Source organism: Aspergillus clavatus, genomic scaffold (genome assembly GCF_000002715.2).
Source record: "Aspergillus clavatus NRRL 1 1099423829800 genomic scaffold, whole genome shotgun sequence".
NCBI classification, from domain to species: Eukaryota; Fungi; Ascomycota; class Eurotiomycetes; order Eurotiales; family Aspergillaceae; genus Aspergillus; species Aspergillus clavatus.
The window spans coordinates 617,756-634,774 of NW_001517099.1; the positions used below are offsets into that span (position 1 = coordinate 617,756).

Here is a 17,019-nt window from a genome sequence, read left to right on the forward strand (position 1 = left end):
CCCCCCCCCCCCCCCCCCCCCCGAGCCGATGTCCGGCGCCCACTCCCACGTCGCTTCTAGGTGCGAACGAATCAGATAGGCATAAGCGGGTCGATGGGCGCCTTTTCTTAATTCTTTTGTCCTTCGCCGGCTTTGCGGGTCTCCCCTGCTGCTTTGGGTCTCCTTTGCTTCTTGGCTAGGAGGTAGATTGGGGTGTAAGTCGGGAACGTGACGCGGTAGCTTGCAGCGGGTGTTGCTCTGTGATCTGCCGGCTGGGGGCAGGATGTGCTGATGATGTGTCGCCGCGCCTGACGGTATGCTGCTAGAGCGGTTGGGCGGTCTTGCGCTGCACTGGGAGTCAGTAGCTAGGATTGACCAGCTTCCCTCTGTCTGGGGCAGTGATTCGGTTTATTGAGTTGAAAGTGAGCGCGTAGAGGAGTGTTGGATCATAAGCACGTTTGCTGAGAGACACTGGTCACCTGTTGGGAGCTGAATATCGTGGGGTTAGGTAAATTGGCCGAGGATGCATCTGGCATGGTTGCGGGTATAGGACCAGGTTGACCCATGCCAATAGCCTGATAGGGGGATCCGTGAAGCGTCGGCCTTGAGAGGAGATCTGCTCTCGGAAGGTTGAAGGCTCAATTGCCTATTGCAGATGCGGCATCTTGCCTGATGTTTGAAATGAGCAAGAAGTCTTCAGGGCTGGCTGCTATGGAGAGATATTGAATGGGTCCAAGAGTGAGTATCAATAATCGTTGGTTGTAGACGTGATGGTTGCAGTTCGATCATTGCTGGATCGATGTTGGTGACCGAGAGATATCGGCCTGAGGCAAACAAGGTAGATTGATAAACGTTATCAGCATCCCAATTCCATCCCTCGCCAATTCCACCATCCAAGATCGATTCATTTTGATCTAACGATCGATATCAGATGGAATCTCATCGGGTCAGATACTTGATTTTCAACAGTCCAAACTCATCCATGGACCCATGAAGCATTCTTTCAATTGATCGCATTCCCTCCGCCTTGGGACAAAACCACCACCTGACGTCAGCCACCACGAGGGTCACAATCCAAGCCGACATTTTCACGGCTTTGGAGACAACTGCTGGATAGATATCTAGCTGACAAAGTCGCTTTGGCATCAGTAATGGATACGAATTCCGCATCGGTGATTCGCTTACCCCCAGTCGTCACCATAGCATAACCATCGGCCCTGCTATCAGCAGATCTGGACAATCTAGCTTCTCCTTTGCGAAGATGATGATTCATCGTCTGCATCCAGCGTCGACCCTATTTGCCAGGATGACGGTCGTTACAAACCATTATTGGATTGCTCCATTCTGATTTGCCCCTCCGTTATGCTCCTTGGATCAGGATGCATCATCCTATCCGGAGTCTGTTTCACTGTGCAAGGGTAGTGTGAGCGGCGAGCTTACCCCTCATATTTGGGAGACGCCTCCTCTCTTGTCAAGAGACAGAGACGGGTATATATTCGCCAATCATTCGTGATTGTAACCCTCAGCAGAAAGCGACCACTTACGACCATCTACGAGATTCACGAAGCAGTCAACCTCGACGACTATATTGCTGGTAAGCGAGTGACTGTTGGCTATATCTCCTGTGCTTTCTGTTATACACACTTCTCTTTCATCAAGTGACGTCTTGGACTCATGCCAGTTGCAACATCACTAAGGGACCTTTTTTAGGTTCTGTCCTTTCCCCTCTTAACTCATGTACAGCTTGTCTGTTGCTATCAGATCACTCTGCTCGATCATACATCGACTAACCTGGCTCATCAATTAGACAAGTGTATAATTCTACAATAATCAATTTTCATATCCTCAGACATCATGAATAACGATCCGCATAATCGCCATTGGCATGGAACTGTAGGTGACCGTTATGAGCAACCCAATGTCTGGGTCAGAGGCGGTGCACCTCAGAGCTTTCCCCACAATTCTTCCTTCAATATCATGGGTACCGACATGAGCGACAGACATGTATGTCTGATCAAGCATTCTTGACTCTCTTCACAACATCGCAATGCACATGTTTATGTACTCGATGCTAACTGTTCGAAAGGATTCCGCTGCGTCGGACACCTCTTCCAACTCGTCCAACAGCCCAACCCGGAGAAGATCAAGCATGTTCGAGGGCCTGGCTGGCCAGAAGCGGAATGCGAATGATCCCAACATGACTGTTCGTCGGGAGAGTTGGAAGGAGCAGGGCGAGAAGGGCGGCTTCTTCTCACAGTTGTGGGATGGATATACCAAGGGCAAGTGAGCACCTAGTTACTCGTGGTTGGACGGAAAGAAGATACTATGGTGAAACAAATGACACTTATTTTGCTGTCCGAGCCGGGGCCAAATTGGTATCAAGATTTACGCATTGGTGCTTTGGACTGTTTTTGAGTCAGCCACCAGGATGAATAATGTGATTATCACGAAATCAAGCAATGTGAATAAGCAATGTGCATACGCAATGTGAATGACATCTCTTCTTTCGTCTTCAGGATGGTAGTTTGAAGTTGGCGTACTGATAATGGACAGTACTTTGACCAACAACATCCGCAAAGGGTCCACACCATCATATGGTCGAGGTCGAAGGGCAGCATGTATTATCTTGGCAGATTGCCGATAGTTCGGCCACCTCGTAATTGTATATCGGAAAGATGGACAGATGCTGGGGTAATGTCGATCACTACAAGTACAAATTCAGAGCTTACGCTACGTAGATGACTACACCATTGTTGAGCCTACAGGACGTCCACTCCAGTACCAGCAGCAGTGGTACCGAACAAGGGTTGGGTGACCCAAGTCCGAAGACTTCAACCCTTGGGACTGTCCATACAAAGGAACAGCGCGAGAATGCTTCTCAAGGAGTAGGCATCCCAAGGAATTTGTTGGCTAGCAGCCAGATCAAGTCCCATGCTGGAAGCATCCATAAATACCCCAGTGGGCTCAGGAGCCAAGTATCATGCAATACTTTTCAACAATGGTTATGCGGAAATCATCACCCTGAGTGAAGCCTTCATTGTGAAAAGTGTATGCTTTTTTGAACTTGTGATTTGATATTTCCTAGCACGCCTATCCATATGCCGTGATAGAAAGGAAACATTTCGAGCAGAGCGGCAATATAGAGAAACGCCTGCTTTTTTATCGATTCATCATAAAACACACAACCCCAAAGCGTTCCCCCAGAAGACCCATAGACGTAATGTTTACCGGACAATGCCGTCGAAGCGGTTCTTGAACCACTTGATGGTCTCGGTCTGGTTGATCTGGTGGTTGGTACCGACACGAGACTTGCAGCGGCGGCGCTTGGCAACACGCTCACCAGGGCGGGTCCTGTAGATTCCATGTCAGCCCTGAACTCATCTAGCAGTTCAGGGAGGTCCAAGCCAGGACCAAATGAGGGGCAACTCACATGCAGCAGTAGAAGTCCATACCGTAGATACCGATACCAGGGTCGTACTTGATGCCGAGATCGATGTGCTCGCTGATACCGAAGCCGAAGTTGCCGGTCTCGGAGAAGTTCTTCTTTCTGAGCTCGTACTCCTTGACCTTGAGACCACGCTCGAGGATCTCCTCAGCCTTGGGGCCACGGACGGTAACGTGGACGGCAATCTTTTCGTTACGACGGATACCGAAGGTACGGACAGTGTAGCGGGCCTTGCCTGTAGTTCAAAGAAAAGTCGTCCGTCAGCCAAACCATTACCAAAACTTCATCCCCATTCCGTTCCCCTCGTTTCTGCTTCTTGTTCTTTCCAAGGGATTTTCGAATAATGTTCAAATATCGGATTCGGGTGTCCTTACTGTAGACAGGAGTCTGACCGCTCAGCTGCTCGAGCACCTTAGCAGCACGGGTAAGTCTGTCACCAGACTCGCCGACACTGATGTTCAGCACGAGCTTCTGGATGCGCAGCTCGCGCATGGGGTTCGCGCTCTTGTCCTTTCCGTCCGACTGCATAGCGAGGAAAATTGTCAGAAAAACGAGATTCCGATGATTTGATTGAGTTCGTAGAGAGGAATATCAACATACCATGGCGACTGCTTTTGGCGTGTATTGGTCGACTGGTTGGGTGGAAGAATCGAAGGTTCGAAAAGTGTGCAAAAGTGTATGTGTGGGCTGGGGGTGGGAAGCGAGAGCCCTTAGCGTCTTGGCATAGCGGTTTGGCGCTAAGCGCAGAGCCGCGCCTCGATCACGACTCCGGTCTTAGCAAGGTTGCGAAGATAGAGCGGGAGAGCTTTCACTAGCTGAATTTCTCCAGTTTCTACGGGCGCATAAGCTCAAAAGTGGACGATTGAGTAGAGGTATATCTTCTACTACTGTCTCACTACATTCTTTGGCACTACTATCCAGTCGCATTCGTGCGCACTGCCCCAGCAAACATGGCCGCCAACAAGCAGGGCAAGATGGTAAGTTTTCGTCATGCTGTTCCCTTGGTCTCCTGACGCGTGTTGAAGATAACCCAGTGGTTGATGTAGCTGACAATGAGCCTTTCTCTAGCAAAACCTCGTAAGTCGCCGAACCGACGAACCCCTTTGATCGTTTTCTTTAGCTGGTTGCCTTGCTGGAATCTAACGTCGACGCAGATCAACTATCGCATGAGGATTACCCTGACCGATGGCCGACAGATGACCGGGCAGATGCTCGCCTTTGACAAGGTGATTCCTCGAAAGAGTGGAAACGTTGCCTCGTACCTACCGCTGACATTCACGTTCTCCAGCACATGAACCTCGTACTTGCAGACACAGAAGAATTCCGTCGCGTCAAGCGGAAGTCTAAGCCGGCTGCCGGACCGTCAAATGCGCCCCTGGTTGAAGCGGAGGAGAAGCGCACTCTCGGTCTCACAATCGTGCGCGGTACTCACGTTGTTTCCTGCTCCGTCGATGGTCCCCCTCCTGCCGATCCCTCCGCACGACTTGGAACGAACGTGCCAGGCGCTGCAGCTGCAGCTGCCACTCTCGCTGCTGGCCCAGGAATTAGCAAGCCCGCTGGACGTGGTCTTCCTGTTGGTCTTGGAGGTCCTGCTGCTGGTGTCGGAGGACCACCACCTCCCCCTGGTGGATTTGGTGGCTTCCCACCTGGTGGTTTCCCTGGCGCACCACCCCCGGGCTTTGCTGGTCGTGCCGGGCCCCCAGGAGGTCCTCGTAAGTCCCACATTCATAGACATCTGGTGTTCAACGTGCAGCACTGATAATTTTGATATAGCTGGCTTCGGTCCCCCACCTGGCTTTGCCCCCCAGGGTGGCCCTCGTAAGTTTACAACGCTCTTTCACTTGGTGATATGATTGCTGATATTGTTATTCTAGCTGGCTCTTTCCAACCTCCTCCAGGATTCCAGCCCCCAGGCCAGGGTCGCGGTTTCCCCCCACCAGGTTTTGGAGGAAGATGATTACACATTACAGGAGCGGCATAGCGGCATGATTGCATACAATATCCCTGCCGTCGACTGAGCACGGCAAGAATTTTGAGACTAGGAGAAAGGAGGTCGGACTCGTCTATCATCACATGTCCATCCGACAGAATAGAAACAAGCACACATGAATCTACAGGCAAACGGCGTTGCGGCGTGTGCGGATGCTGGGAATGTCCCGATGAAGAACGGTCAACTCCAGGAAGTTGATCTAGGATCAATAAGCAGTAATGCTGAACCTGTCTAAAGTACCCATTACACTAGTCAATTGATATTACGTCTCGCTTCATTTCTCCCCTGAGTATCATCTTCATAACTCTTTGCAACTCGTAGTCGCGATCAAGTAATAGTTCACGTGACATACTCGGTCAACTCCGCGCTTTGATTCCGCAGTCGGCGAGCGGCAAACCAAACGTGCCTTGTCAGCAAAAGGGACCAACCTCGATTCCTGTCTCTGAACGACTCATCTTTCTCGAACACATCAATCATTTCAAGATGGCCGCTGCTATTAAGGCAATCAATGCCAAGATCCGTTCCAACAAGGTTCTGGACTATGTCTGCTCAACACGTACGTACCCTCTCGCAGTTCCCTGGCGCTCTTCACCGAGATCGGCCAGCTCTGATGTAGCTCTGGATGGATGAAGATGAACGTTAGAGATCACACGGGAAAACAACACCAGCACTCCAATGACACTAAATACATATCTGAACTATGGTGCTTGATAGTCTTTTGAAAGACGGAATGGCTGACGGTTCAATGTTTACCTAGATTTCTGGGGCCCTGCCTCGAACTTCGGTATCCCCATTGCTGCCGTGATGGACACCCAGAAGGATCCCGAAATGTACGTCTAGAAGGAATCTGGCTTTTGACCGTGTCATGCGGCACAGTGCCTGGCGTTCATCCAGACTGTCCCTCCGTTGTGCCTGTAGCTCCCAAGCGCAGCGCAGATGAGTCAACCGAAGTCTAACACTCCACAGTATTTCTGGCCAGATGACCGCTGCGCTTACCATCTACTCTGCCACATTCATGCGTTACGCCCTCGCCGTCTCGCCCAAGAACTACCTCCTTTTCGCCTGCCATGCCGTCAACTTCTCCGCTCAGCTCACCCAAGGATACCGGTACCTGAACTACTGGAAGTATGTTTATACACCCTATTCTGCTTGAGCTCCGTGCTCTAGACTTCCCGTTTCTCCTATTCGCCCATTCATCTCATGCGCGAAATCACATACTAACAACTCACTCGTCAATCTAGCTGGGGTGGTCGTGAAGCCAAGCTTGCAGAGACCGCCAAGCTGGGCAAGGAAGCCACCGAAGCAGGCGCATGAGTAGCATGAGCTCTTCCCTTTGCCGCGTGTTTCTTGCATTGCTCCCGGGTGGATGCCGTTCCTATATAATTTCCCTCTTGCTCCGCAATGACTTAGACCCTACTCTAGACGAATACAAGGATGATTGTCGGATCTCTAATCAATCGCTCGAGCTTGGCTTGACGATCTTTGGACTGGGTAATATGGTCCTCAGGCTCATCATCTGGTTTCGTCGATTCTTTTTAGTGAATGAGGGAACGGGTGCTCAGTACCTGGGTCGACTTTTGGGTGGTATCTATTATTTGTACTTATTGTGTTACGTCAAATTGGATAATTCTAGCATCGCTGATGGCGACTTTCGAGTGCTTTTTCCATCATGATTGTCCGGCGTGCCACGGGGCTCACGGATCTAAGTATTGTGTATCTAGGGTGGAGAAATATGAACTTGTAAGATGTATGATCTGATATTCTATATACTGCAAATCCCTTGGCTCTAATGAGTTAATCAATCTAATCATCGGCGTCAAAGCAGGCAGACGCGTATGACTGGCTCGAATGTAAAAGTGCCTGACAAAAACAACAACACTAATAGAAAAATGAGATAGATCGCTTGCGTTGAACTGTTATACTGGCCAGTGTGCGAATCATCGTCGCGTCGTGTCTAAACTGGTCACTTAATCTTAATCCAAAAAGAACAGTCGTAAATGGCACCATCGTTAAACGGATCCGGAATCGCAGTAGCCGGGCGGCTTGGTATCATCTGCGCCGACCCAGTTGTAGATGGTCAACGTTGTCGTATAGATGCAGGAAACGACCCCAAGGCAGGCAAGAGCAATGTCAGCGATTTGCTGGCGTCTTGATTGAGCACAAGCTTTGAGATGCAGGAGAGGCTGTAGATTGAATCAGTAAAGTGGAAAGTAGTATGAGAGGCTGGTCCATGGAACTGTACCGGGTACACGTAGATCAATGGCACGCAGGCGAAGCTGCCGACTAGTGAAACAAATTTGTCGAGGTCATCCGCTCCACCCCAAGCGACGAATGCGCAAATCATGACCAAGAAGAAACGGAAGCAGTTCTTCTTCCATTTGATTCCGGGATTATACTTGCCACTGCGCGTGAAGAGTTCGTTCTCCATAATTCGAATGGCAGGGAAGAGTTGAAGGGGTGTGCTCAGCAGGATGGCAAGAGAATAAAGAAATTGAACCGCATTGACAAACTTATCATCTTGAGGAAGGTTGAGGATGACCACAGTTTGCGTTGCGGATCCATACGCGGCATAGCTGAGGGCACCGGCAGAAAGAAAGACAATCGTGATGAGTACCATGACACCAGCAAGGACACCAGGGAACCGGTGCGGTTGCTTCATCGACTCCTGGATGGGGATGATCAAACCGATTCCCTCGTAGGTGAAAATGGCAGTTCCGATGAATAGAGTCCAGGTGGATGGGTTGAAAGCCTTGATATCCGAGATACCACCTTGTGAAACGATGGTATGGACGTCGTAGTAATAAAGGTAAATCAGCCCCAGCAGGATGAAAACGTCTGCAACAAGTGCAGTAAATCCCAATTTGCCAATATCGCGGATCAGCGAAAGAGGCAGAAAGATGACCAACTGCATCAGCACCATAAATTTGATGTCAATAAATGACTTGCACTTGCTAACCGCGAGAACAAAGGCTTGTAAATTCTCAGCGGTGAAGACGATGTATGCCGAAACAAAGCCCAGTTGGCTGAGGACGATAGACCCAAGGATGATACGGCGCATGTGCTTGCCGAAAAGTGCACCACCGATATCACCAAACGATCCTTCGATTTTCAATCGCGTGTTAACAAGGAGAATGAAGCAATAGAAGCTGAGTAGCGATACAGCAAGAAGGACCAAGCTGCTGAAGAGCATGCCGCCATTCAAAAAGGCCCTTGGCAAAAAGAGAACACCTGTGCCCACGAACGATTTCAGTAGAAGAAGAGCTGCTCCAGTCACAGTGTTGGTCCCGGTGCCTCCACGCGGTTTACGCTTCCTTCGGCCAGGAGTCTCGGGTCGGAGGAGAGCCGATTCTTCACCTGGTTCCCTGTCTTCTGTTTCGTCCCATGGCTCAGAGGAGAAGTACTCATCAGGCCCCAGCACCTCATCGTCATCCTCCAGCTCCTCACCAGCGAAGTGACCGTACAAAGTCAGAAACTCCAGAAAGCTACTGGTATGGAGTGGGTTGTGCGTTGTTGGCGCCCGGACACGGCTGTTGGAGTTTTCAGGATGCGGGCTGCCAACTGTCCTGCGTATGAAGTCCCTCCTGAAACCTCCTGGTATGCGAATGGAATTGATGTCCATTGTTTCCTGTTCTGGGGTAGGTCTGCTGAGACTGAAACTCTTGCTGCGGAGAGGCTTCCGGACGGAACTTCCAGATTCCGCGTCCTCTGCCCATCTGTAGACCTGTCTCGTAATGTCTCCTCCCTGCAATTGCAAGCTAGAGAAATCCTCATCGGCATTACTCGCGACGTCGCCAATGTTATTGGAATCAGCAACATTTTGCGGCTGTACCAAATGCCTCCTCACGACCTCGGGGTCCTCAAATGGGGCAGTCGAATGTATCGAACCTTCCCTTCCGAGCTTGTTGTCAAACGAGCCATAATTTGATCTGACTGGCTGGCTCAGCAATGCAGGAGATTCAGTCCGTCTTGGTGGGGTTCCGAGCCTTGGAGGCGAGCGACCAAGATTTTCCTGGAGCGCGGATGCGATCATGGACTGCCCTGGTCCTGGTAGTGAGGCTGGATTATCCACCCGTCGAAGATCTTGCACATTCCCGCTTGTCGCCTGGATCGGCACTGGGGCTTGTCTTGACGAGAACGAGGTCGACAAGGAAGGAACTGGGGACGCTAATCGTGCAATAGAGGCGTGTCTTGACCCGATGTCTGCTGCAGGAGATCCAGATCGAACTGCAGGAGCAGGCACCGGGGTCGATAAATTAGTTTCCGACGAGGGCCCCTCGCCATTGTCCCTTGTACCGGGCGATGTCATGCTTGCAGAAGAATAGACAGAGTATATCGAGCAGCGCAGTAGCAAGAAACGATATTGTGATTCCTTCAGCGCAGAGTCGTGTCCAAACAGAAGGTCAGCCAAGAGGGTGGAGTAGAAGACTTAAGGGTCTTGGTAGATAAGTCGGGATTGTAGGTTCTTAGAGCGCGAAGGAATCTCTCACAAAGACGCCTGATATGCTGAGACCATGAAAACCTTTCGAATAGCGCAACAGTCTCACTCCTGTACTGTTGTATAGCTGAAAGTGATACACAACAGTGGACGGGAAGACGATGAGAGCACATGGGATGTACCTGGTGACTAACCGGGGAATTTGCACTGTTTGTCTTCTCCATCGGGTGAGGTCATCGCGATCTCCGAAATCCACGAAACACAGCAGTATCAGTATTCAGTAGTATCAGGCTTGTCAATCGCTTATCTATTATTAGCTGGGTTTACCGAACACATTGACTTTATCTGTTCGAATATCTCTTATTGTTTGTGACAATGCTTGTGTATCCCATCATCGCATGGTGACTACCCTTCTTTGGTAGAGCATATCGTGCCCATACCGCTTCTTTGGATATCCTCGGCTGCGCTTTACACCGTCTGTTGAACACAAGCAAGGATATAAGGGAGTGGAGACACTACTGCGATAAGGAATTTCGACATCACATTCGATGAAAGACGGAGGGAACAAAAGTGCCTCAGGGTCCATGTCTCGGAGAAGGCCTAATTTCTCAACACGAACTGCTGAAGAGGATGCATCCAGGCTCGCTCCAAATGACGCGACGAACGCATCTCCAGAGGAGTCCAGCAGGCTCAATTGGAGATCTGCTCTTCTTTTTCGGCCGTACGAGCCATTGAACGCTTCTGCTCGGAACTCCGACCGTCAACGTCAATCGTTACCATCGAATTTTTTCAGTAATATCTCCCGCTGGTGGGACCATCGAGACAATGAGGGGGCGCAGGATATCGCAGCTGACAGTATGGCCGCAAATGTCTCCCTCTCTGCCGGACCTCTTAGAGACTCGAGTTCCGACAAGAAGGAAAGGAATGGGGGGACAAATCGTGCCTCAGATCTCGTCAATAAGCTTGGGACTTTCTCTGGAGTCTTCGTGCCGACGACACTGAATGTCCTCAGTATTCTGATGTTCCTTCGATTTGGATTTATCCTCGGGCAAGCTGGTTTACTTGGGATGATTGGTGAGTAGATCGCTGAAAGTGTCTTCTGTGTGCTTCACGACTGACGGCGGATGATAGGACTTCTCGTCGCCTCGTATACTATCAATCTGGTGACTACAATGTCTCTTTCGGCAATTGCAACCAACGGCACGGTTAGAGGTGGTGGTGCATACTACCTGATTTCTCGGTCACTGGGTCCCGAGTTTGGTGGTTCGATCGGGATGGTATTCTACATTGGCTATGTGTTGAATACCGGAATGAATGCGGTTGGTCTCGTCGATTGCTTCACCCAGAATTTTGGCAGCGAATCCGGCAATTGGGCCAATTTCCTGGAGGAGGGATTTTGGTGGCAGTACCTCTGGGGAACCATTGTCTTGCTTCTGTGCACTGGAATATGTTTGGCTGGGAGCTCCATTTTCGCCAGAGCCAGTAACGGATTGCTGGTCATTTTACTCGTGGCAACCTTCAGCATCCCAGTCTCGGTTATTGTTATGAAGCCATTCAGTATCCCCGCGTTGAACATCGAATTTACTGGTATTCGCCTGCAAACGTTACTGGAAAACTTGAAGCCCAAACTCACCAAGGGTGCTGCTGGTAGTCAAATCCATGGAAGGGAGAACTTCCAGGATCTATTTGGGATTCTTTTCCCTGCTACAGGTGGCATATTTGCTGGTGCCAGCATGTCTGGTGATCTGAGAAATCCTAGCAAATCAATACCCAAGGGGACACTGTCAGGACTGGCACTAACCTTCATCACTTATACGCTCGTGATTCTGGCCTTGGCTGCCTCAATAACGAGGGATACGCTCTACAAGAATACTAATGTGATCCAGCTGGTGAATGTTTCCGGCATACTTATCCTACTAGGAGAGTTTGCGACATCGTTTTTCTCTTCCTTGATGGGTGTCATCGGTTCTGCGAAGCTTCTCCAAGCCATTGCGCGCGACAGTCTACTTCCCGGTATTAGTATTTTTGGTCAAGGCAGTAAAAAGAACGATGAACCGGTCTATGCTATTATCCTAACCTTTGTGGTTGCACAGCTCACGATGCTCTTCGACATCAACCAAATCGCATCCTTTGTCACTATGACATATCTGATGACCTTCCTGGTTACGAATCTGGCATGCTTCCTTTTAAAAATTGGCTCTGCTCCCAATTTCCGGCCGTCATTCCACTACTTTAATTGGAAGACTGCAGCAGCAGGAACTCTGATGTGCGGTGCTAGCATGTTTTTCGTCGATGGACTCTATGCCACGGGCTCCGTTGGTATTCTGGTTATGCTGTTTTTGCTCATCCACTATACATCACCTCCGAAGTCATGGGGCGATGTCAGCCAAAGCTTGATCTATCACCAAGTTCGCAAGTATCTGCTTCGCCTTCGACAGGAGCATGTCAAGTTCTGGAGGCCTCAGATTCTGCTTTTCGTAAACAATCTCGACGAGCAGTACAAGATGGTCTCATTCTGCAACTCCCTCAAGAAAGGTGCGCTGTTTGTACTGGGACATGTCCTTGTGACAGACGACTTCTCTGGCGCGGTGCCAGAAGCTCGGCGTCAACAGAATACATGGACAAAATTGGTCGAATATTCAAAGGTAAAAGCCTTTGTGAATATCGCCGTGGCCCCAAGCGCGGAATGGGGTGTCCGAAATGTCGTTCTGAATTCTGGATTGGGAGGTATGAGGCCAAATATCGTGGTTATTGATCAATTTCGCAAAGGGCAATCTCTTGTGGAAGTCTTACAACATCCACATCACAGAAAGGACTCGGTGAATAGCAAACGCGCCTCCCAGGATGGAACTGCCGAGCCACCACAGAATGATGTGCGGGACCTGTCGATGAGCTGCAAAAGCTACGTGACTGTGCTCGAGGACCTCCTATTCAAACTCCGTATCAACGTTGCCGTCGCCAAAGGGTTTGAAGCCCTTGAGCTTCCTACCTCGGATGGGCAGCATATGAAGAAGTACATCGATCTATGGCCGATCCAGATGTCGGCTGAGCTTGGGGCGGATAATGAAAGCAAGCAAAACGTCCTGACGACGAATTTCGATACGTATACTCTGATTCTTCAGCTGGGATGCATCCTCAACACGGTACCATCGTGGAAAAAGACATACAAGCTCCGGGTAGCCGTTTTTGTGGAGTATGAAACCGATGTTGACGATGAACGTGGAAGGGTCGAAGCTCTCCTCGAAAAGTTGCGAATCGAAGCAGAAGTTCTGGTCTTCTGGCTTGCATGCGGGAATCTCAAGGCGTATCGGGTCATTGTGAATGGCGATACAGCTCCAGACACGGAAGATGCCCAAGAGCGAGTCCATACCGTGTTGGAACATGAAGAGTGGTGGCAGGAGCTCCAGCGATTCCGCAATAATGTACAAATTCCTTCAGAGCGATCGGGTCAGGAGATTTTGGGGCGACTACCCGAGAGAATGTCTAGCTGGAATGGTATGACGGGCCATGAATTGCCTTCAAGATCTCAGAGTCAAATGGCCGGAGGGTTGAGAAAATTCATTCAGTCGCGGCGTCGACGGTCCATATCGAGCTTAAAGGGGCTTGGGGGAGTTAATCTCGGCATGAAGACACATCGATTACTCGACTCGCTGGTTGACTACGACAGCAGTGCAAGCGAGAGCAGTAGCGAAAGTGACTTTGAGCCGTACGTCAGTGACGACGAACAACAGGAGGAATCCGGCAATGATGTTGATTCGCAAATTGCACCCGCGCCAAAGGCCAAGCAAAGAGCACCTCAGGATACCGCCGCCAAGCAGGATATTCCATTTATCATCGGCACGGGGGAGGAGGGGTCTCCTAAAAGCAAGGTGACCCGGCCACCCATCAGCCGCTCTGCATCAAGCAATCGTTTTACTTCAACGCCTATTCCCGAAGCGAAGGTGAATACGGAAGAAGGGGCTGGCCCATCCATCATGTTTGCGCTGAGTTCGTCACCCCCGCGCTTCTCCAACCGGCTCGATTCCATCTACACCCGTCGTTCGTCCTCGGACACGAAGAGGAGCGCCTCCGGATTCCCCAACCAGGCATCTGTCCCTCTGTCATTTAACGACCTCCCGAGCCGCGCCCAGCATCTGATTCTCAACGAATTGATAGCCACGCAAAGCAGCGAGACAGCGGTCATCTTCACCACGTTACCTTCCCCATCTGAGGGCACTGCGCAGAGCGAAGCGGCGAGCGAGTCCTACCTGGGTGATCTGGATGTTTTGTGGCAAGGGCTGCCTCCTTGTCTGTTGGTCCATAGCAATAGCATGACCGTGACGATGAATTTGTAACGACGGTTGATGATCCTCCAGTTGCGTTGAAGCGGTACAACTAGAAGCATGAGACATGAAGATATATATGTATATGAATATAGAGAACTACTTTTTTTATATATATATATATATATATATATATTCATCTTCCTTTTGGATAGAGTCCACGAGGAAAAAGGGGTTGGGTTGTCAGCGCATTACAGAAAGATACAGCAAAACCAGCTTGTTTCGGCAGATAAGTTTGTAATCCCATTACACTCGTAGGACCTCAAAAAAAAAAGAGAAGTCATCGCCAGATTCACTTTCAACCTGCACAACTTTCCTCAACTTTCCTGGTTCCCTTTTCTCTTCCGGGAGATTAAGTGAAAGAAGAAAAGACGCCCCCAAAGTCCCCGAAGCCATTGACTCTCTCGCCCCATAAAAGAAAGGATCCCGTTTTGGGTGACAAATGACAATTGGCCTGCGTGTTATTGGGCCACACCAACGTGCGACGGAGTCTGGGTCGTCGTGAAGTGAATCTTTTGCTAAGTACTTCTTGAATCTTGAATCTTGGGTATGTTTTTATGGGCCCTTATTGCCTTTCAAACTGACCCTGCTGGTGCGTCCACTGACCACTCACGGGAATTTCCACTGACTCTGTCATGTCTACAGCCTCTTCACGCGAATAACAATCCAGCCTCTTATCATTGTTCCCCTTCCTCTTGCTACCATCCCAACCGCGCCATTTCCGCGCGGACACCACCCCCCCCACCCCTTTCTGTGATGGGCAACCCTCGTGGACGCCGAACCAACGGCAGTCTCAAAGCCAGCAAGGGTACCCAACGTGGTACCATATCCAATCTCATGTCAGACCAGCCCCTTGCGGCACGCCCGAAGGTCTCAATAGTCAGCAACGACGACAGTCAAGACAGTTCCGACGGCGGCGCATCCTCGACTCCTTCCACCACCGATTCAACCATGAAGCCCCTCATGAACGGTACAAAACCCAAAATGATGAGGAAATCGTCGTCGCCGATGGCCCCTGCCTTCATGGTGTCCGCGCCAGGTAAGGTCATCGTCTACGGCGAGCATGCGGTCGTCCACGGCAAGGCCGCCATGGCTGCGGCCATCTCCCTTCGATCTTACCTTCTCGTGACCACTCTGTCCAAGTCACAAAGAACGGTGACCATGAACTTCAGAGATATTGGTCTGGATCATACTTGGAACATCGACGATCTGCCGTGGGATGTCTTTCACCACCCATCCAAGAAGAAGTTCTACTACAACCTCGTCACCTCCCTTGACCCCGAACTCGTCGACGCAATCCAGCCCCACGTCGATGCAGTGTCGCCGGATAAACCAGAAGATGTGCGCAAAATCCATCGGCGATCCGCTTCCGCCTTCCTTTATCTCTTCCTCTCCCTCGGTTCCCCACAGACCCCGGGCGCGATTTACACCCTGCGATCCACCATCCCCATCGGCGCCGGTCTCGGTAGCAGCGCGAGTGTCTGCGTCTGTCTGAGCGCCGCGCTCCTCCTTCAGATCCGTACCCTTGCCGGTCCTCATCCTGACCAACCCCCTGACGAAGCGGAGACGCAGATCGAGCGCATCAATCGCTGGGCGTTTGTCGGCGAGATGTGCACGCACGGCAACCCCAGTGGTGTGGACAACACGGTCTCCGCAGGCGGCAAGGCCGTGATCTTCCGACGAGAGGACTACACCAAGCCACCGACGGTCATCCCACTTCCCAACTTTCCCGAACTACCGCTGCTCCTGGTCGACACGCGACAAGCCCGCTCGACCGCTGCTGAGGTGGCGAAGGTGGGCAAGTTGAAGGACGACCATCCAGTGGTGACAGAAGCCATTCTGGATGCGATCGATAAAGTAACCCTTGCCGCGCAGGAGGCCATCCAGGACATCAACAGCAAAGGTGTCTCGGCGCAGATACTGGAGCATTTGGGTACCTTGATCCGAATCAACCACGGTTTCCTCGTGTCGCTGGGCGTCTCTCATCCCAGGCTGGAACGGATCCGCGAGCTCGTTGATTATGCCAACATTGGCTGGACAAAATTAACTGGCGCCGGAGGCGGTGGCTGCGCAATCACGGTTTTGCGTCCAGATGTCAAGGAGGAGGCTGTTCGCGATCTCGAGCAGAAGCTATCCGTCGAAGGTTTCGAGAAGTACGAGACAACTTTGGGCGGAGACGGTATCGGTGTCCTTTGGCCGGCGGTGCTGCGCAACGGAACCGATGAAGAGGGTGGCGAGGAGATTGACCAGCAGAAGTTCGAGAACGCAGTTGGCACCGAGGGCATCGAGCGTCTTGTTGGTGTTGGCGTTCAGGAGAAGCGGGAGGGTTGGAAGTTCTGGAAACGAGCGACTCATTTCTCCTCGTAATCCAAACCCAGCATTTCCCCCTTCGACGCGGCTGCTAAGCTCTTCATGCAGCTACATCCATTGCAGATTTTATGATAGTTTGAATGAGCACTGACTGAGCGGCCCACAGACCTGTGATTCTGGAATTACCCTTCTCACTTTTATGTCTTATACACATTTCGGCTCGTTACATTTCAGAGGGAACAGGGACCCTTTGCATGATATGCCTTTAATCAGCGAGTTTTTGTCTCTGCATTCTTGTTTGACTGATATCTCTATATTCCCTTCGGGCTGGTGTCTGATTCTTGTATCATATTTCAGTGTTTGTCTATAACATAATTTTGGTCCCTGTTACTCATGAATGGCGCTATATATTCACTTCAACTCCATCCTTTTATTTCCTAATAAAAGAGTTGACCTTTCACATCCACGCTTAATCATTCAAGGGTGGCCTTGATTGTATGAGGGCCAAATCTGTAGTAGTGGGGGTGAATGTTAGGAA

General features: G+C 50.7%; 8 protein-coding genes across 8 annotated transcripts in view, besides 4 other annotated features; 6 read left to right on the top strand and 2 right to left on the bottom strand.

Annotated features, from left to right (window-relative positions):
* Positions 1 to 22: a microsatellite.
* ACLA_047080 (uncharacterized protein) overlaps positions 1 to 613 on the top strand; it is a gene marked incomplete at both ends in the record, with an annotated part of 741 nt that extends 128 nt beyond the window's left edge. Inside the window, 2 exons of the mRNA XM_001271664.1 lie at positions 1 to 60; positions 562 to 613. The exon at positions 1 to 60 is cut by the window's left edge and continues 128 nt beyond it. Of these exons, the coding sequence (XP_001271665.1) occupies positions 1 to 60; positions 562 to 613 (112 nt within the window). The remainder of the gene's footprint in view (positions 61 to 561) is intronic.
* Positions 614 to 1,833: 1,220 nt separating this feature from the next.
* ACLA_047090 (uncharacterized protein) lies at positions 1,834 to 2,266 on the top strand (the record flags this gene model as incomplete). Its single annotated transcript, XM_001271665.1, has 2 exons — positions 1,834 to 1,983; positions 2,066 to 2,266. The coding sequence occupies 2 exons, from the start codon at positions 1,834 to 1,836 to the stop codon at positions 2,264 to 2,266; spliced, it is 351 nt and encodes a 116-aa protein (XP_001271666.1).
* Positions 2,267 to 2,433: 167 nt separating this feature from the next.
* Positions 2,434 to 2,471: a microsatellite.
* A 732-nt stretch (positions 2,472 to 3,203) lies between these two features.
* Positions 3,204 to 3,952, bottom strand: ACLA_047100 (60S ribosomal protein uL5; the record flags this gene model as incomplete). The annotated part of the gene is made up of 3 exons (XM_001271666.1): positions 3,204 to 3,330; positions 3,410 to 3,659; positions 3,799 to 3,952. The coding sequence occupies 3 exons, from the start codon at positions 3,950 to 3,952 to the stop codon at positions 3,204 to 3,206; spliced, it is 531 nt and encodes a 176-aa protein (XP_001271667.1).
* A 422-nt stretch (positions 3,953 to 4,374) lies between these two features.
* On the top strand, positions 4,375 to 5,381 carry ACLA_047110 (small nuclear ribonucleoprotein-associated protein; the record flags this gene model as incomplete). Its single annotated transcript, XM_001271667.1, has 6 exons — positions 4,375 to 4,401; positions 4,493 to 4,501; positions 4,579 to 4,650; positions 4,713 to 5,136; positions 5,198 to 5,242; positions 5,299 to 5,381. The coding sequence occupies 6 exons, from the start codon at positions 4,375 to 4,377 to the stop codon at positions 5,379 to 5,381; spliced, it is 660 nt and encodes a 219-aa protein (XP_001271668.1).
* Positions 5,382 to 5,897: 516 nt separating this feature from the next.
* ACLA_047120 (pyruvate transporter MPC1) lies at positions 5,898 to 6,728 on the top strand (the record flags this gene model as incomplete). Its single annotated transcript, XM_001271668.1, has 4 exons — positions 5,898 to 5,970; positions 6,172 to 6,244; positions 6,381 to 6,539; positions 6,656 to 6,728. The coding sequence occupies 4 exons, from the start codon at positions 5,898 to 5,900 to the stop codon at positions 6,726 to 6,728; spliced, it is 378 nt and encodes a 125-aa protein (XP_001271669.1).
* Positions 6,729 to 7,423: 695 nt separating this feature from the next.
* ACLA_047130 (putative amino acid transporter) lies at positions 7,424 to 10,086 on the bottom strand (the record flags this gene model as incomplete). The annotated part of the gene is made up of 3 exons (XM_001271669.1): positions 7,424 to 7,597; positions 7,657 to 9,569; positions 10,044 to 10,086. 3 exons carry the CDS (start codon positions 10,084 to 10,086, stop codon positions 7,424 to 7,426), a joined length of 2,130 nt encoding a protein of 709 aa, XP_001271670.1.
* A 347-nt stretch (positions 10,087 to 10,433) lies between these two features.
* Positions 10,434 to 14,183, top strand: ACLA_047140 (putative cation chloride cotransporter; the record flags this gene model as incomplete). Its single annotated transcript, XM_001271670.1, has 2 exons — positions 10,434 to 10,923; positions 10,981 to 14,183. 2 exons carry the CDS (start codon positions 10,434 to 10,436, stop codon positions 14,181 to 14,183), a joined length of 3,693 nt encoding a protein of 1,230 aa, XP_001271671.1.
* A 97-nt stretch (positions 14,184 to 14,280) lies between these two features.
* Positions 14,281 to 14,306: a microsatellite.
* Positions 14,281 to 14,307: a microsatellite.
* Positions 14,308 to 14,927: 620 nt separating this feature from the next.
* erg12 (mevalonate kinase) lies at positions 14,928 to 16,538 on the top strand (the record flags this gene model as incomplete). The annotated part of the gene is made up of 1 exon (XM_001271671.1): positions 14,928 to 16,538. One exon carries the CDS (start codon positions 14,928 to 14,930, stop codon positions 16,536 to 16,538), a length of 1,611 nt encoding a protein of 536 aa, XP_001271672.1.
* Positions 16,539 to 17,019: the final 481 nt, after the last annotated feature.